Source organism: Neltuma alba, unplaced genomic scaffold, assembly GCF_004799145.2.
Source record: "Neltuma alba isolate B1F8T4 unplaced genomic scaffold, ASM479914v2 tig00001155_pilon, whole genome shotgun sequence".
Taxonomy (NCBI): Eukaryota; Viridiplantae; Streptophyta; class Magnoliopsida; order Fabales; family Fabaceae; genus Neltuma; species Neltuma alba.
In genome coordinates this window covers 13,723-33,762 of record NW_021632356.1, presented here as the reverse complement: position 1 = coordinate 33,762, position 20,040 = coordinate 13,723, and the positions used below count along the sequence as shown (strand labels likewise).

The following is a 20,040-nucleotide window of genomic DNA, read 5'->3' as shown; positions in this document are numbered from 1 at the left end:
AACTAGTTTTTATATTTAAGACCGGTAGTACTATGCCTTATTTTCCCTGTATATCAAAATTGAATGAGTGTGTGTGAAAATAAAATAAATTAATGAAATAAATAAAATTGCATGATTTTCATATTTTAATTATTCGCTGAACTTGAAGTGCCTAAATTTCATTTTAAATAGCTAACAAAACTAAGATTCTCACCAAAAAAATTATTACTTACTCTGTCAGTCCTTAATAATGTAAGAATTATTTAATTAATTTAAAAGGATTATTAAATTAAATTAAACAAATTTTTTAATTATAATAAAACAACATGACATTATATTTCTACATAGCACTAATTACACATTTTTTTATAGAAAATAATAAAGATTAAAGATGCTGAAGTAGATTACGAAGAAGAGGGAGTATTATGCCAAACTTAGCAGTACTTTTTTATGATTACTTCATTTTCTTTTCATGCCTCGTAATAGCTTGGGGAAAAAAAATAAAGAGATGAATAAAATGAAAAAAAAAAAGTGAGGAGGCCAAAATAATGGGGATATTAAGTACAAAAAAGTGAAAAGTACATGAGAAAAGACAAAGCTAAGTTTTGGTAGAAGCAAACCAAAAAAGCGGTCATGGAATCGCTGCAATCCAGTGTGATTCCTAACACATGCCAAAACATAATTTACGAACTACTAACGTCTTAAAAATCTATTAATTATATATATATAAACCCCTAAAGTTTTATGAAATATACGTACAATAGGTGTTTGAATGGAAATGAAATCATAATTTTAAAATTAATTTTACGATATACAAAGTAAATATAGACAGTTTGTCTTGATTTACGGAAAAATGCTCTTGAAAAGCATTTTTACAGCTTTCCAAACACCCCTAAATAATTGTTTCGAATGTAAGCAATTTTTAATTATATATTCTTTTTCTTTAGAGATCGCAGTCGAATGTAGAAGTGTCTTGTTTCTTGTATTTTAAAGTCTGTGAGTGTATTATCAATATGAATGCTAATTTTTAGTGTCCATTAATTGGTCCTAAAAATTGAGATATCCTAGGTCTTTGATTGTTTGGAGCAAGCTACAATACCAGGAAGTAAATGCGAGAAGAAAATATTAGAAAGGAAAACTTTTAAAAATAGTTATAAAAAAAATTGAGTTTTTAGTCCTAGTATTTTTTTTTCCTATCTAATCTTCCCTCTATCTAAATATCGGGTAAAAGCAAACTATTTTTCTGACGTACATGTGTTATCACAGATTACATGCAATTTTTACCTGTAAAAGTACAATCAGTGCTGCAATCTTTTTTGTTAGGTGTACTTAATATCATAATCTTTTTAATGGTGCAGTTTTACTTATTGATGTACTCCTCCGATCCTTATTATAAGATCCTATTTGACTTTTTATTTGGTCCTAATTATAAGACCCTAATCCATTTTGTCTCTTATATTTATGCATTTTTTCTAAGATAATCATTCTAATAATGATAGTTTTAGCCAATATACTTAATTAGCAAGGATATTTTAGGAATGACAACACTTATTTATTATAAATAGCCAACTTAACTTACTTCCTTAATCTCCTCAAATAAGTTAATTGGGTCTTATAATTAGGATCGGAGGAGTATTAAATTTGGTACAATATAATTTGATCCATTTTTTTTAGTTTTCCAACGTGAGCGGAATTTGTTTACATTGCATGAAAGTTGATAATAACTAGATAAAAAAACTAAAATTGTTACCTTTAAATGAAAAAAAAAAGGAGTGATTTTAAATAAACAAAAAGTGTAAAATTACTCAAAATTTCAAAAATCATGAGTAAAATTGTGCCATAAAAAAATTTAAGTGTTAATGCATCTGAAAAATAAGATGGAATGTGCTACTTAACTCACAAATACTCCTCTAGTTCTTAATATAAGACCTATTTAACTAATTTGATTGGATTAAGGAAATTAGGTAAGTTAGTTAACTATAAGAAATGTGACACATTTTTTCTAAAAAACCATAATCATCTTTCTTAATACCCCCTCCCTCTTCTACTTGATTATGATTGAGGGAGTATCCATATGAGTAATTTAAAGAAAATTGATAAATATGAGAAATGGATCTTATATTTAGGATCAAAACCAACTCAATAATTAGGTCATATATTAAGTACAAGAAGATATAATAATGTGATGAGTAAGTGACATTATTCGATCGGCTTTTAAGACATGAAAATGAAATGAAAGACATGAGTCACTTTTACTTTTAAAATAATAAGCGATGTTCGTACGAATGATATGGAATTAAATTAAAAGACGCGTAAAGACCGAAAATAGAGTGTGAATCGTTGTGATTGGAAAATAAATTACGTTACGTTGATTCAAAGCACGAGACGGAAGATCACAAATTATCTGGTTTCTGGTCGGGGCTATGCTGATGCAAAGAATGGAAACACATTTTAACAAATGGGCCCACCTTGACCCTTGTTCTTCAAGAAATGTTTTTTTTGGGGGGGGGGGGTTAATTTTCCTTACAATAATTTTTATATTTGCGCAAGTTGCCCCTAAGATTGTAATCCGTGAAATATATCAATTTCTTTTTTTTCCCAACCAATAAAATATTTTGGTTAAAAAACCCCAAAAAAAATATCGGAATTACATCAAAGGGAGTGAAAAATGAAAACAAAAACACCATATATGATTATAAAGCGAGCACTTTAAAATCTCTCAAAAATTTTTTGGAAGTTAGCTTTTTGGGTAAAAGCCAAAAGGAGATTGAGACAAGCGAGTCATTCCTGTGTTAAAATTGAATTGCATTGACCAGTCTCTTGCGGAAAAGCCGCGTCCTTGTGGAATGAGGCATGTTGGAAAATAAACAAACAACATATTCCGTACGATTCATGAGAAACCCTACCATTTTCCTTATCCTCTCGGGGAAACAATTTGGTTTGGACACTGTCTAGCACTTAATGTTGAGCATTTCTCCCAATAACAATTTTGACCTTAATTTGAGATTAATTCATCATATTAGCTCTAATACCAGTTGATAATTTATCATGAATATTAAAAAAGCATGTGTTTAATATCAATTTTAGCATATAGAATTTGACCTCATTCTAATTCATGGAAAGATTTTTGGTCCCTATTATAGTATTTTCACCCCATCGAATAAGGTTTTAAAAACTAAAATCATTTATTTTAAATTTTAAAAATTAAAATTAAAATGAGATTAAATTTCAGATACTACAGAAAATATTTACCTAAAAATATATCACATACGTAGTGCAAGTTGGCATGGTCCACAGGCCATTACATATAATATCTCTAAATTTACAATATACTACCTCCGGTTTTTAATATAAGACCCCGTTTGACTTTTATTTTGATATTAAATATAAGACCCTAATCTACTTTGTCTCTCATATTTACTCAATTTTTTTCAAGATAGTCCTTTTGATAATTATAGTTCTAGTCAATACATTTGATTAGCAATGATATTTTAAAAAAGACAACACCTATTTAGGACAAATAACAAACTCAACTTAGTTCCTTAATCTCCTCAAATTAGTCAACTGGCTCTTACAATTAGAACCATAAAAGAGGGCTACTTCGGGAAAAAATATATATAAATATGAGAGACAAAGTGGATTGGGGTCTTATATTTAAGACTAAAATAAAAGTCAAATAAAGTCTTATATTAAGAACCGGATGTAGTACTACCTTTGAACCTTAATATCAGAGCATGTTTGACTTATTTTGATCATAAATATAAGACTTTAATACAATTTATCTTTCATATTTATCCATTTTTTCTTGAGGTACTTCTTGTAATAATGGTAATTCTAACCGATACACTTAATTAGTAAAGATATTTTAGAAAAAATAACACTTATTTATTATAAATAACTAACTTAACTAATTTATTTAATCTACTCAAATCAATCAATTAGTTCTTATATTGAGGACATGAGGTAATAGTATATTTATAATATTTATAATTTACAGATATTTTGAGGTCAACGTTCAATATTTTGATCCCAGTAAAAGATAATCATATTCCAGAAACTCGTTTCACGTAACACATCATTTGTGCGACAACTTATATGGCAGACCTGGAATATTATATTTAATATATGCGACAATGCCAACCACCCTGCAAGATTCTGACTTTTCATTCTCTGTTGCTGTTCTCCTCTTCTCCTAATATTATTATCAAAATATATAATGTAAGGATTCTTTGAATGTCAAAAGCAGCCATTGTTTTTGTTTTTCTTGATACTCTTCTGATCCTAATTATAAGAACCAACTTACTAATTTAAGGAAATTAAAAAGTAAATTGAGATAGTTATTTATCCTAAATAGATGTTGTTTTTCCTAAAATATCTTTACTAATCAAGTGTATTGACTATAACTATCATTGTTAGAAGGACTATTTTGAAAAAAAAAATTATAAACATGAGAGACAGTGGATTGGGGTCTTATATTTAGGATCAAAATAAAAATCAAATAGAGTCTTATATTAAGGACCGGAAGTAGTATTATACATCGGCATAAACTCTACAAACAAAATATATAAGTCAACCTTATTTTAGGAAGCAAAATTTATATATTCCAAGTTGTTGATCCGCAGAGAGAAAAATCGTTGGAAGCGGAAAAAAATAAAAAATAAAATAAAATCACGCGTAGATCACATGTTTGATATATTATTACTATTTAATTTTCAGCTAAAAATATCTGATTGCTACTCATCAAAAATATGCCATTACTATTTCCTTAAGTCAGGCAAATATAGGAAAAAAATTATTACATGATCTTAAAAAAAATAAAAAAATCCTCATGATAAGTGAGAAATTATTATTCCTGTTTAAAACTTATCATGCTGTTGTACATCTTTCCAATAATTATGTTCGTTCTTTAACTCTTTGCACATAATAATTGTCTCAAATTTATGTTATTATTACTTCTTATGTCTTGATCAATTAGATTTTAGTCCCATCACCCTTTGTTTTATTGAAAATATGATACGATGCGATTGATGTCATTTATAATTCATGGTGAACAAACTGCAGGTCGATAGATATTATTTATATCCATCGAGTTAATTTATTCAAATAAAATGTTAGCAAGTGGATTTATCTTTAAATTATTTTCTCCGTGCTCACCGCCGTAGCCGGCAATACCAGGCTGACCAATCCAATCCATAATTGGAATCTGTCATGACTCGAACATAATAAGTGCCAACATCGTTTTTGCCCTTTTAGGGATAAGCATGATTATGGGACATTATCTTGCCCAACCCAGAAAAACAAAAAAAAGATTATGGAACATTATATTGTCACGGATTAAATTATTAAAAGCGTAAAACCTGATTAGACAATACTACATCGGATCTTAATTATAAGACCTTATTTGTAGACTACAAACGAGATCTTATAATTAAAACCGAAGGTAGTATGTTGAATTTTGAAAAGAATAATAAGTTTAAGTTATGCAGCCTTCATTCTAGAATTATGGCCCATTTAGACTTTTATTTGTTTTAAAACTTATTATTATTTTCAAAATTCAATATATGATCATTTTTAGTCAAACCCTTCGCATTTAATAATTATATTGTAATTATTTTAGATTTTTTTAATAATATTTAGAATATAATTGTTCTGTCTCAGCTCACCAGTACAATTATACATCTACACAATATACAATTATACATCGTATATAAATATGCTCAAAGGATGCCATTATGGTTGTTAGGTTATCCAATGACTTTAATAGTTTACTTACTTATGCAAAATATATAACTGTTGTTTTTTCCAACATAAAGGGGACGCAATATCTTTTTTGGGTGAGAGACGTAAAATTTATTTTAATAAAAGATGAGAGCTTAGATAAAAGTTCATACTAAAGACCCAAACACGCGTATATTAGACTAAAAATTGCAAAATATATTTTGAAGAAATTTAAAAAACTATTTAAAAATATTGGACTAAAATCTTATAATATTTTTTTTATTAACACACGTACTCTGCCATTAGAAGCCTACAAAATATGAATATTTTTCTAAGCGAAAATTTAAATGTTTTATTTTACGGTATTTAATTAAAATACCATTATATTAAATATAAAAACATATAAAATCGTTATTATTTTGAGATAAGCGTATTTGCAATTATTTGCATAAGAGCAGCCTGGCTTTCTGTACTTACGATAATATCATAATAATTGATGTAAGGGTCAGGTACTTCCATCAATCAATCAAACGTATAAAAATTAAAAAAGAATGAAGATGCCATTGTCACGCGTGTGGCGGCTGCAGTGACAACGTCGCCTAGAATTGAACGTGTTATTTATTTGAACCAGAGATTTCTTCCCCATGTACGAATTAAAATATTTGATTGAATTTTAAAGGGTTAAGGTGCACCCAGCACCCAATGTATTTAGCCAGGTGCATCCAGTGACCTAAAGTAATTTGTGGTGCAATTTTGCCCTCAAAGTAATTAAAATGGTGCATCGGTATCCCATGCTAACAGATCTGTTAATTTGACCGTTAAATTGATGAGTCAGTACAAATTTGACCAGAAAATTTGACGTGGCATGTCTAATAAGCAGGTGATGTGGAATTTTTTCAGGGTTAAGGTGCATCCAGCACCTCCAAGTATTTTTTCAGGTGCACCCAGTGGCCTAAAGTAATTTATGGTGCAATTTTGCCCTCAAAGTAATTAAAATGGTGCACCGATATCCCATGCTAACAGATCTGTTACTTTGACTGTGAAATTGATAAGTCAGCACAAGTTTGACTAAAATAATCTGACCTAACATGTCTAATAAGCAGATGACATGGCTTTTCTTGTTAATTTCATTGTTTTGTCTGAATATTACTCCGCTGGTCTTATTTATAAGATACTTCCAGCATGTTTCACACAGACCAAGGAAAACCCTAAATTTCATTAACTCTCATTTAAATTTTAATAACTTTACAACTTTATCCTTATTTAATATACATTATACCTCATATAAACAAAGTCAATACAATAATAAATGAGGGTTAAATTTATATATCCATACAAAAAATTTCTCTCAGTGCCTTATAAATAGGACCAAAAAATATGTTTTCTCTCTACCTTATAAATAGGACTAGAGGAGTATCTCTAAAAAAATTTCTTACTCTGAAAAAAATTCCAAGAGCTGAATAGAACATTTATTGAACAGAGAAAACAAAGCAGTGGCAGACGAAAAAAATTCCACATCACCTGCTTATTAGACATGCCAGGTCAGATTATTTTGGTCAAACTTGTGCTGACTCATCAATTTCACAGTCAAAGTAAGAGATATGTTAGCATAGGATACTAGTGCACCATTTTAATTACTTTGAGGGCAAAATTGTACCATAAATTACTTTAGGCCACTGGGTGCACCTGGAAAAATACTTGGGGGTGCTAGATGCACCTTAACCCTAAAAAAATTCCACATCACCTGCTTATTAGACATGCCACGTCAGATTTTCTGGTCAAACTTGTGCTGACTCATCAATTTAACGGTCAAACTAACAGATCTGTTAGCATGAGATACCAGTGCACTAATTTAATTACTTTGAGGGTAAATTTGCACCACAAATTACTTCAGGCCAATGGGTGCACCTGGCTAAATACATGGGGGTGCTGGGTGCACCTTAACCCAATTTTAAATGATAATAAATTGTATTGTTTAAGACAGCTTAAAATTATATTCACTTTACCAACGGGGTTGGTCCAAATGGTAAACGGCTTGGTACCGCTTAAGCGAGGTCTCGAATTCGAGCCTCAGCATATGCAGAAATCCCCGTTAGGAGACTCACCCACCGCAGCCAGGTACGCGACCCGGGTCGGATCCAGATGTAGTCGAAGCAAATCTCCGGTGAACTGGGTGGGCAACCTAAAAAAAAAAAAATTATATTCACCTTTCATAGAAGTGCAATTTTTTTTATTAGAAATTCAAAAATTAAGAAAACCATAAAAAAATTTTAAATTATTTATTAATTTTTATATTTAAGATCCCAATTGACGTACTATTTAATTATGATGTTTCCCATTTAATTCAATATATTCAAATCCCAATTAAGATATCATTCAAACTCAAAATTAATTATTAATTCCTTCATTTGACTCTCAAATTGAAATCCCATTTAATAATGATACTCCTCATTTAATTCAATACACACATAATTCCCAATCAAAATATTTTTCAAATCTCATCAATTAAATATAGGGATAATTAATCCACAGCTCCTTATAGTTTCAACTAATTCTGAATTAGGTCTTTATAGTTTTTTTTATCAAGTCATTATACTTTCACCTGTTTTTAATTAGGTCATTGTATTTATTTTTCTTTTTATCATGTCCTTATAAGTTCATTTTATTTTTAATTAAGTCCCTGAATTTTTTATTCTTTATTTTATAAATTCTAATAGTACTATTATATAAACATAAAATAGTATATATTATTTAATATTAGTTTATAAACAATAATATTCTAAAGATATTGAATTATTATAATGATTTTAATTTTTTCAGCAAAAAAATTAATTGTTCTAAAAAAATTTCTGAATTAATTAATTCTATTACTTTGTTATTACATAATTATTAATATTTTATATTTCAGTATTAATCTATTTAATTAAGCTTATATTTAATTAATAAATAAAAATTAAAACTACATGGATCTGATTAAAAATTTAGTGAAATTATAAGGACTTAATTAAAAGAAAAATAAATACAAGGACCTAATTAAAAAAAGATAAAAGTATAAGGATCTGATAAAAAGAAAAAAACTATAGGGACCTGATTCAAAATTCGTTGAAATTATAAGGACTTGCGGATTAATTAACCCTTAAATATATTCGGATGTCTTAATGTTATACTCAACCCGTTTTTAAAACGAATCGGGTATTACAAGTTTTCAAAAATATAATTGATTGATGATTGATTGATTAATTGATTGATTGATGATATTATTAATTGATTGATCCCGTGGCCCCTGTGTCTCTGATTATTGGAATGGAAAGTAAAGGGATCATAAAAAATGATTTGATGTTAATATTAGTGTGGATATATATATATATATATATATTTAAAATTTTTAAGCTTTTTCTTTTGATACCCAACGTTGTGTAGTTGTAACGCAACAACTTAATTTTAAATTTTCGCAGGGCAAAAATTTAAAAAAAAGAAAGAAAGAAAGATGATTTCGCATCCTTTACTGTAAAATATAGTGAAATAAAAATTGTTTTGAACAGACAAAATTATATTTTTATTTTATGACGAAGAAAATAACAGTTGGGAAAAATTGTTTAGTCATGCAACCCACATAGATTAGTAGTGGGCAATTTCCAGCTGTATTGTTCATGTGACTGTATAGATTTATTTTTCTGAAGAATGAATTTATGTTTGAAAGTTTCTTATTAATTTTATCTGATAAGTATTCCCTCTCCCACGTTTCCGAAGTTGTTAAGAGGCAATTTGATTTGTAAAATGACGTTTGGTCAAAAAACAAAATTGTAAAATGGCATGGAATAGAAAAATAGAATAAAAACTACTTTTTAGGCATGAAATGTCGCATGTATTTTTATATCAAATAATCAACAATAAACACTAATAATATTAAAAAAAATAATGATAACAATAATTTGAAAAAAATATAATTCTAAACATATAATAGATATTTCCCCGTCCCAATAATTTTACAATAAAATATACCCTTTTTCCTTCCTTATAACAAAGTAATATAATTAAATAAACTACAACACGGTAACGTTGAATGTTGAATTCCTGCAAAATAATACTACTTCTGGTTCTAATTATAAAATCTCATTTCTAAGCTACAAATGACGTCTTATTTTATAAACAGGGTCTTATAATTAAGATCAGAAGTAATATATAATCAATTTTCTAGTTATCAAACGATTTTTGAGTGTGGCTGTTTGTTTGCGCATGTATATAGCCCAACTAAAGATTATTTCAACACGTCCTAGGTTTTTGTTCTCGTCGTATGGTTTACTTTAATCCTTTCTCATAGTATTATTTTTTCCATGTGCATACGTTTTGTCTTAACATTCCCGTGCACCCCAAATTTGGGGACATGGAAAATTCAATGGAATGAGGAAGAAGCCAGTTGGCGAGGAAAGGAACAAGATTGAGAAATTTCCCAAATGGTTTTGACTTTTGACCATTAGGTTGAAGTGTGGAATGGGAAATCTGGACTTGAATTCCCCTGCCGACATTTTGTTGGGCAGGTTGCCCGAAAAGACTCCTCCATACCCAGTGCAAATAACACCGGCTTTTGTGCCTATTTACTTGTTGCTGTCGGTCTAATTTTTAATATAAAAACTAATTTAATATTTAATTGATTTTAAATATAAGATTTAATTTATTTTATCTTTCATATTTATTTATTTTTTTCAAAATAATCCTTATAATAGTTACACATATTAAATACTCCATCAAATGGTAGTTTTAAGTTTTAACTAATACACATGATCAACAAAGATATTATAGGAAAGATAGCACATATTTATTATAAGTAACTAATTTAACGAACCTTTTTAATCTATCTAAATTAGTTAATTTCCTCTTATATTAAAAATCAGATGTATTATTACCCTCTCAGTTTTTTTAAAAAAAATAAAGTTAAAATGTTTGAATTTCTCCCTTCCTCTTCAATACTAAGTATGTAAAATGTTGTGACATTCCTACGTAAACAAAGCCTTATATTAGTGCTGTCTGGCACGGTGGACGGTGTCAAGCAAACACGTTTCATCAAAGGAATGGGATAGATTCTCATTCCCACATAATTACAGTAAAAATTCCCCACAACTAAACAATACCTAAGGACAGTGGAACCCCTCTCTCCACTTCTAATATTCCGATACTGCCCCTGATTTGACTGAGAAATAGGGGCCCTGTCCCTTGTATTAGAGATGGTCAACAAACTAGGCAAATCAGGGGATATAGATTCTTGTAGCCACAAACGGATATAATCGTGCATATCAGAGCTCATGCTCATCTCATCCACATCTTCCCCAACTAATGAATTACTACCTTCTAACCTAATTATAAGACTTAAAATCAGAGAAAGTAAAGGCTTTTTTGGTTTTTTGTTTTGAAAACAATTTTTTTAAAAAACAAAAAAAAACTTGTTTGGCAATTTGTTTTTAGTTGATTGTTTTAAAAAAATCATTTTTAAAAACTGAAAAACCAAAACAACTTTTACATATTTTTTTTGTTTTTGTTTTTTTTATTTTTTTGTTTTGAAAAATTGGAGAAATCTTTTTCTTTTCTTCTCTACTATCTACTACTTATCACTACTGTTGATAACCATCACTTGTCAAAATGTAATTATATATATATTTTTTCAAATGTGATTTTTAAAAATTATTTTCCAAACAAAGTTTTTTGTTTTTTGTTTCTAAAACTTGTTCTTAAAAACAAAAAACAAAAATAAGCAGACTTTAAATTTTATAATTAGAATCGGAGGTAGTAAATCTTCTAAGATAGTATGGATCAAATTCAGCTACTTGGACATATAAAGTTTGCTAAGTTGAGGGCTAAAATGTGTTTGCATGCATTATTTGCTGGTTTTATCAGTGCACTGTCCAGCACCACAAGCTGTCAATTACTGTATGTACCACTGAATTGGTCATTTTTTATCATCAACTTTGCTACTACCACAATTTGAAATGTCCACGTGTTACGTGTCAAAAGTTTTGTTCTAATCTCACACATCTGTTTTCAATTACACTGTTCAATGGCATGCCCCCTTCTCTAAAACTTTCATTTTCGGTATTGATCATTCATTATTAAACATCATTGTATTATTGAACTCTATCTTAAATATAAAATTCATTTTTAATATAAATTATATTAATAAGTAGGTTTTATATTTAAAATCGAAAAAGTAGTATAGTGCAAAATGAGAAGGAAAATTAAAATTGGGCATACTTATCTCATTATAAACTTAAATGATAAATAGTCATCAGAATGATGGTTTGCACAAGAAAAAATAGGTTGTATATAAGAAAAGTTAAGTTATACAGGTAGTATATAGTTAATATTAGCATTAATTTGCACACAACAAAAGGCAGATTACATTTAAGAAAAGTTAAGTTGTATAAAGTTTTTAAAAATTATTTACTAATAAAATTTTTCAACCAGGTATTTATCCCTAATTTCCCCAAATTTAAATCCCAGATTTAACGTATAAATATTAAACACTGTATGCCCTGGACTTTCTGCATTATTGGCGTTGCAGCCTCACCAGAGAATACAAGAACGCCCAGCTGCAGGCAATGAAACGCTGCGTGGTGGAAAATCGAAGCTGCTGGGGTGGCACTGCATAGGGATGGGGTGAGGAAAAATTGGGAACGAAGCACTGGAGCATTTAACCAAAAAGTGCAATTGTGTATCTAAAAAAAAAAAAAAAGGAATAAGGTGAAATCTGCAGGCCCGGCCCGGCCCATTAGATTTTTTTTTTGGGGAACACCGGAGGCATGACAGTCGCGCGCGTATCTCGCAGTCGCTCCTGTCCCTCCCCTCCCCTTGTCCCTTGTCGGAATTGAAAAAGGAGGGAAATCAAACTCCCAAAAACCCTAAACCTCGCAAAGCTCTCGCGGGCTTCCTACTTAGTTCTTCTTGCATGCATAACAAACCATTCAAGTTTCCTTGAGCCTTTTCATTGTTGTATTTTTTGGTGATCAGTGTGTTTGTGAAGGATAGTTAGCTTTCTCTGTGCGTCGAAGGCGGGAAGTGAAAATCCTGCAGAGTGCTTATATGGCGAGGCTGCTTCGGAACACTCACCTTCTCAAGCGTTCTCTATTCGACCCTACGGTTACTACGGTGATACATTTTTCTTTTTCTCTTCTCATATTTTGTTTTCCCACCTTCCTACAGTCCCTCATTTCTCCTTATCAGTTATCACACATTCTCACTTGACGGAGTCTGTGCGGCTATGAATCACCTTTAGAGTTCAATCTCCTTTATTTATTTTTGTTAAATGTTTAATCTGTCCGTGGCTCGGTAACAAGATTAAGGGATGAAGCTTAAGCGATTCTCGGGTAGCCTTTATCGCGAAAATCAATCTTTTCTGCAGATTACCTGTCCCTTGTTTTTTTTTTTTTTTAAAAATAGAAGCCCAATGGCGAATGGCTGAGCATGTTTATGCAGACCGAGAACTAGCTCTCTCTCTTTCGGCATATTCTTCTACGTATGTGTGTGAGATTGATTCCTCATCTTTAATATGCTTACCTATTGCTCGCTTTCGTTTCCAGGGCTTTAGACAAGGAATATTCGGCGCATCTCAAGTCCTCAGCTTTTCATCCAGAGGTTTATTTTTAGGAGAAAGGCTTTTTCTACTTCCTCTTTTTCTCTTTCTCAAGCTGATTGCCAAACAAGAAAAAATGGGCATTAATTTCTGATGCAAGATTAGAGACATGATTAAGATAATAGGGGACTGCCACGTGTCTTTGAAATTCCTGATTTATCGGTGATTTTGAAAATCAGGATCCCGGTGAAGCACAAGTTGCTATCAGTAAGTCCTAAGTTGTTTTTGCTTCACAGGGGAGATAGCAGCTTCAGCCATTTACATTGACATGGAAAGCTTGCTAGTCGGGCTTAGCTTCTTTAAATACTGTATTTGAACTCAGTAAATTTGAAGGAATCAATTGAATCCTGAAAGCACAATATTGCTCAGGCTTCTTTACTAAGATGTTGTATAAATTGGATTAGGAGGTTATTAGTCCGTAATTTGGAAGCTGAGTTTTATGTACTGAAAGAATTTTGAAATTCGCGTCCATCACTCGCTCCTGTTGATTCTGTGAACCAAACAGTAAAAGAAGTTAGATCCATTGCGGCACGCATGTGTACTGAAATCATATAGCGCGAGTACTGTGCTAAGGATCCACCCTGCCCCCCAAGTGTCAATTATTACCTTTTTCCTTTCTGTTTATCATAGTCTTTGCACTAATGCTCCTAGGATTGACCCTTTTTTTTTTGTTTTAATCTACCTGAAGGTAGAAGGGGATCTAAATCAGATGGAAGTGACTCAAGTGATGAGAACATATCCAAGAAAGACTTAGCCCTACAACAAGCTCTGGATCAGATCACTTCTGCCTTTGGAAAGGGATCGATTATGTGGCTTGGTCGCTCTGTTGCATCAAGACAAGTTCCTGTGGTGTCAACGGGGTCTTTTGCTCTGGATTTAGCATTAGGAATTGGTGGACTTCCAAAGGTATTCTTAACTCCATGTATGGAGTTCTTCTCTCTTTTATTCTACATGAGTACGTGGATAGAATTTTAAACGCTATGTTTTTATTTAAAAATGTAATTTGTTGAAAGTAACAAAAATTTTATTTATTTTTAAATTTATTATTTTTATTTCTTCATTGCTTTTGCCTATTTCCTTTCAGCAGTGGTATGACTGGTACTTCTTTATGTTTGTGTCTGCATTCACAGAATAAATTTGTTGTCTACTTGATTGTTTAGTGTTGGTATTTCATTTTGAAAAATAATGTTTTATTGCAAGATAACACATTGTGCACATATAGGTTGTCGGAAGAATAATTTGGGTTATAAATACATATATGTATCTGGAAGAGAGTGGAGAGAATCAACCTTATGTTTTGCTGTGTAGGTAGACATATACTTATGTTGCATGCAAATTCTGAATGTTTCTAGGGACGAGTTATAGAGATATATGGTCCAGAAGCTTCTGGGAAAACAACTCTTGCTTTACATGCAATAGCGGAAGCACAGAAGCAAGGAGGTTATCTTTCTATGCCTTTTCTTCGGACTTAAGCATGTTTATACCTTTCTTGTTGTCTTGGCTTTGTTCTTCACTACAGATGTGACCCTTGTACTGCTGCTATCTAGTATGATGCTAGTGCCATTTTCGTAATCTCTGTTTCTCCTGCTCTTTACATGTGCCTTTGTTATTTGCTTTGGATACATGTAGTTTCCTTTTTATGACATTTTAACGCAGGGCCAATTAAATTTCAAGAATTACCCGCATGACTTTTTTTTTTTTTTTGGTGGGTGACAATGACTATGTTATTTGAATTCAGTAAATTGTTGATCTAATCCTTATAAGCCTTCTCATTTAAGTATTGCTGCTCAACACTGCAGCGACATTTTGTAGGCTCTGGCAATTTTCTAACTCTGTGAATGGGGGTTATGTTTTGCCCCCCGTTTCTTTGGTTACTTCTATAGAGAACGGACTGTTATTGGTTGCTTTTTATAATATGAATTTTACATGATCAGTTCCTTTGTGGTTATGTTAATATATTACTTGTGCTTTGCCATTACAATGACAGTGAAGATGAGGGGGCTTATAATGTTGAATACCATGACTAACTTCTTAGTGCATATCTACTAAGGACTTGTGCTTGGTCCATGCAGCTCTGTAGAGATTAATTTGTTTGTTTCTTGCAGGCTACTGTGTTTTCGTTGATGCTGAGCATGCACTCGATCAAGCACTTGCAGAGTCCATTGGTGTTGATACCAAGAATTTGCTTCTTTCACAACCAGATTGTGGTGAACAAGCGCTTAGTCTTGTGGATACCTTAATCCGCAGTGGTTCAGTTGATGTAGTTGTTGTTGACAGTGTAAGTATGGGGCCCCTTTTCTTTTGTTTATGCTATTTTTATTGGTCATTGGTAGGATGGCTTCCTGATTGCTTTTATGAGTAAAATTTTAAGTGTCCCATCTCCCCCTATTTCCTCTCTCACCTTTTCACCGTATCTATTGCAGATATTACTTGCATGTGATTTAGATTATGTCCTCTGGTTTAATGGATTGGAGCTCTTATATGTGAGGTTTATGTCTACTGACTTTTTGCAGTGTTCCCAATACTAGGTAGCTGCTCTTGTTCCAAAAGGTGAACTTGATGGTGAGATGGGTGATGCTCACATGGCAATGCAGGCAAGGTTGATGAGCCAGGCACTTCGGAAATTGAGCCATGCCTTATCACTATCACAGTGTATATTGATTTTTATTAACCAGGTATAAGCTATGGTCGCTGGTTTTGCTAAATTTCTTCGGCCTACACCATAGGTGTCATTTTACTTGTGAAATTTTACCACATATAGCAAACTTGGTTGGTCTATCCTCTACTAATTTACATTGTTCTCTATTTTTGTCAGTTGCATTGAGCGAAAATTATTTTCTATTTCCAACTATCAGTTGAGCTTGAGCTCTTCTAATGGCACTGCTGGTCAATATGGTTTCGGACTATTAGTTTTAGGTTCATAATGACGTGTACCATTGATGTGTGTTTTGTTTTCCTCCTAATCTCTTCTGGGATCTAAATGTGTGATGGTGTTTCTGTTTTGTTCCTTTTTCTTATTACGAACGTAAAGCTGCATGCCTGCAAAGTTTAGCATTGCTTTACAACATGCTACTAAATAATCAAACTTCCTTGAGTCGGCCTTTCCCTCTGTTCTCTTTCTTTTGACATCTTCTTTAAGATTTTATGGAACTTAGGGGTAACATAGTTGCAGCTTCCCTGTTGGGGTTCTTTAGGATGCTAATATTGCGCGAGATAGTTTTTTCTGGTTGTTTATGTGAGAAGCGACTGTTGACTCATTGTCTTTTCCTGCAAGAATATATTGTTTTTAATTTTATTTTAAGTGCATGAATAACCTGATTATATTAAGTCCTTCAAGGGATGTGCTGATATAACCTTTTGATGAGTGTTGTGTGTCTCTTCAGGTGAGGTCTAAGCTTTCTACTTTTGCGGGATTTGGTGGGCCTACTGAAGTTACCTGTGGTGGTAATGCATTGAAATTTTATGCTTCTGTGCGGCTAAATATCAGGAGAACAGGGTTTATAAAGAAGGGTGAAGAGGTACAAATAATCTGTTCATTCCACTGCTCCCCTTGTATTCTCTATCTTGTTGAAATTAGTGTTATCCTCTCACAGTAACAAGACTTCTCACATATTTGGCATGAAAACTTCTTAGGTTGTGCTTGATTCGGCTGATAATGGGCAGATTGAAAATAGCAATGCATTTTGTCTCAATTGTATTCAAATATTTTAACTTTTTTTTTTGGCCTTATTGTCTTAGATGCCAATTTTCTTCCCAACCAAGCACAACTGAATCTGTAATCATGATAGTTTACTCTAGATCTACTTAAATGCATTAGAAAGTATGGGCAGTGGATTACTCATGCATATTATTCCAGTCTTCCACGATAGTGATAGAATCCATTATATGTAATATTGAAAATAACTGGGAGGAGTTCAAATTTAAAAATCATGCATGTGGAATCAACGTTATGAATACCTGGCGAAGATGTTTTATCATTTCTTTTGGAAAGATTGATTCAATGCATTGGAGTATGTCTCACATTACGCCTGTCTGTGTAATTTTGGCTTTTGCAGTACTTTTTGGGTATGAGTATTAGCTTGATTGCACTGAAGCGTTTTCATTACTGGTCTGAGTCGTCTTCTTTTATGATGTTTCATTATGCAGACTCTAGGAAGCCAGGTTCTTGTCAAGGTCGTGAAGAACAAGCTTGCCCCTCCATTCAAATCAGCGCAACTTGAGCTTGAGTTCGGCAAGGGTATAAGTAGACAAGCAGAAATTTTAGAGTTGAGCCTGAAACACAAATTAATCTCGAAGTCTGGCGTATTTTACAACTATAACGGCCGGAATTTCCATGGCAAGGAAGCTATCAAGAAGTTCCTTGCAGAGAATCATGATGCACAAGAAGAACTTGTTATGAAACTCAGGGAGAAACTGTATGCTGAGACAGAAAACGAACCAGAGGCAGGGACAACAACCGGAGATGTCACAGAAGAGGTTGTGTCATCCGAATCTACTGATGAAGAAGCAGCCACAGCTGCTGAAGCATGAATTTGTGGATGGCCTCAAAGCTTTGGTTCACATTTTTACCCTGGCTGGACTTGGATCCGTGTGGGTGAGATGGCACATCCTAATCAATTGGTTATAAACTCTTCAGTTGAAATTCAATTGAAGAATGCCACATGAAGAAGCTTCAGGTGGCTCAGGTAAACGTTGAAAGTGCTGCATATTATTTGTAGATATAATTTTGCTGGTCATCATTGTATGTACGCCATTGTCATGTGGTTCTCGGATGTTCTTGATCGCGAAGAAAAAGAGAGGTCATTAGTAAAGACCCTTGTCATTTCCAAGGATTTGTGATGATGTTACTCCGCTATATATAATGCTAAATCTGCATCTCATTGGAGATCTTCTGTGTTTCACGTTATTCGTCCTTCTAACAAATGAGCATGACTTAGGAGTGAGTGTTTGATTTTTCGGTTCGGTGTTTTGTGATAATTAAACTAACCGAATAATTGAATCGAGTGAATTTTAAGTACCGAATCGAAATTGATTAACCAAATTAATCAAAACTGAATTAGTAGAAATATTTTGGTTCGGTTATTTGATTGAAATATATAAATATGAAGTGATTTTAAATTAAAATAATAATAAAATACAATTAGGGAAAATCCCAAAAAAGGACCTTGGAATATGGGAAATTCCAGATTGGGTCTTTAAATTTCGAAAATGACAGAATGAGTCATTGACTCAATCTGTCATTTGTAAAATTAAGGCGAATTGACAATTTTGCCCTCATTTGTATTCATTCACTACAATGATTTAAGGAATCACTATAAGGGTTTAGGTGTTACCTAGATTCGTGTAGCGAATAACTACTCACTTTTTCATAGTCAGGTGTCTTGCTATTAACTACAACTAATGTTGTAATCACTAGAACAATGTAAGCATTATCTAGATTTGTGTAGAGAATAACTACTCATTTTGCATAGTCAGGTATCTTATTATTGTCAGGTACCTTATTATTAATTACAACTAATCTTGTAATCACTAGAACAGTGTAAGCGTTACCTAGATTTGTTTAGAGAATAACTACTCACTTTGTTTAGCCAGGGGCAAAATTATCAATTCATCTTAATTTCACAAATGACAGATTGGGTCAATGACCCATTCTGTCATTTTCGAAATTTAAGGACCCAATCTGGGATTTTGTATATTCCAAGAGCTTTTTCTGGGATTTTCCTATACAATTATAACTATTAATAAATATTTTATCATTCAATAGGATTTATTATAATAATATTTGTTATAACATATTTATTAAATATAAATATATTTAAAGAGTTTATATATACCCACATATATATATTTATCATAATAATATTTACTAAATACAAATATATAATATATTTATTTTGATTTTTGGGTTATAATTGATTTTTTTTAACTAACCGAACTGAATACTGAATTATTAAAAAATAAAACCTAAATATGTAACTAAAAACTGAACTGAAAAACTGAAATTAAATTTGGTTTGGTTTTTAGTTATGATTCGGTTTTACTCATTCTTAACATGACCCATTGACCTAACGAGGATAAGCGGATAACAGAATGTGGCATGGTTCCTTACTGTCAACTTGTGAAATCCTTCACAAAATTACGCATGGATAGAAATGAGCATGTTCTTTTAGGTATATCTGTGGATGCTGAGGTCTTGAGTCATGTCTCCTTGAGGATTATTTCGCCTGCGTAGATATCGCAAGGTAAAACCAAAACCCAAAACTAAGAGAATGGCGGTGTAAGTATTTGTGTAAAATGAAAATAATGATATTGTTTGAAGATTCTCTTTTCTTCTATTGAAGGATGGAAGATAGGAGAATGGTAAGATTTTTTTTTGAATAATGAGATTGTTATAGGATTTTATAACGAACTTTTAAGTTTATTAGTCACTACTTTTGACACTTAATTTAAAAGTTAGTTTCACATTTAATTTGGTTTTAATTATAATATTTTAATTCATTTTATTACTTGTATTTATTTGTCTTTTTAAAGTAATCCTTATAATAATTATATATATATTAAATGTTTCATCAAATGGTATTTTTAGCTAATATACAATTATACATGATTAGTAAGAGCATTCTAGAAAAGATAACTCATATTTATTATAAATAATTAACTTAAGAAATTTTTTTTAATATATTCAAATTAGTAAATTAGTTTTTATATTAAAGATCAGAGAT

The 20,040-nt window shown here is 31.6% G+C and overlaps 1 protein-coding gene across 2 annotated transcripts; it reads left to right on the top strand.

Moving 5' to 3' along the window:
- Positions 1-12,527: 12,527 nt before the first annotated feature.
- LOC114752140 (DNA repair protein recA homolog 3, mitochondrial-like) lies at positions 12,528-18,224 on the top strand. Of its 2 annotated transcripts, XM_028940865.1 has the most exons (8): positions 12,528-12,834; positions 13,266-13,320; positions 14,007-14,224; positions 14,671-14,758; positions 15,424-15,596; positions 15,847-15,993; positions 16,702-16,836; positions 17,465-18,224. In XM_028940865.1, exons 1-8 carry the CDS (start codon positions 12,769-12,771, stop codon positions 17,846-17,848), a joined length of 1,266 nt encoding a protein of 421 aa, XP_028796698.1. In that variant the 5' UTR covers positions 12,528-12,768; the 3' UTR covers positions 17,849-18,224. The 2 variants fall into 2 exon arrangements, with proteins under 2 accessions (XP_028796698.1, XP_028796704.1); XM_028940871.1 differs by lacking the exons at positions 12,528-12,834; positions 13,266-13,320 and adding an exon at positions 13,339-13,525.
- The last annotated feature ends 1,816 nt before the right edge of the window (positions 18,225-20,040 follow it).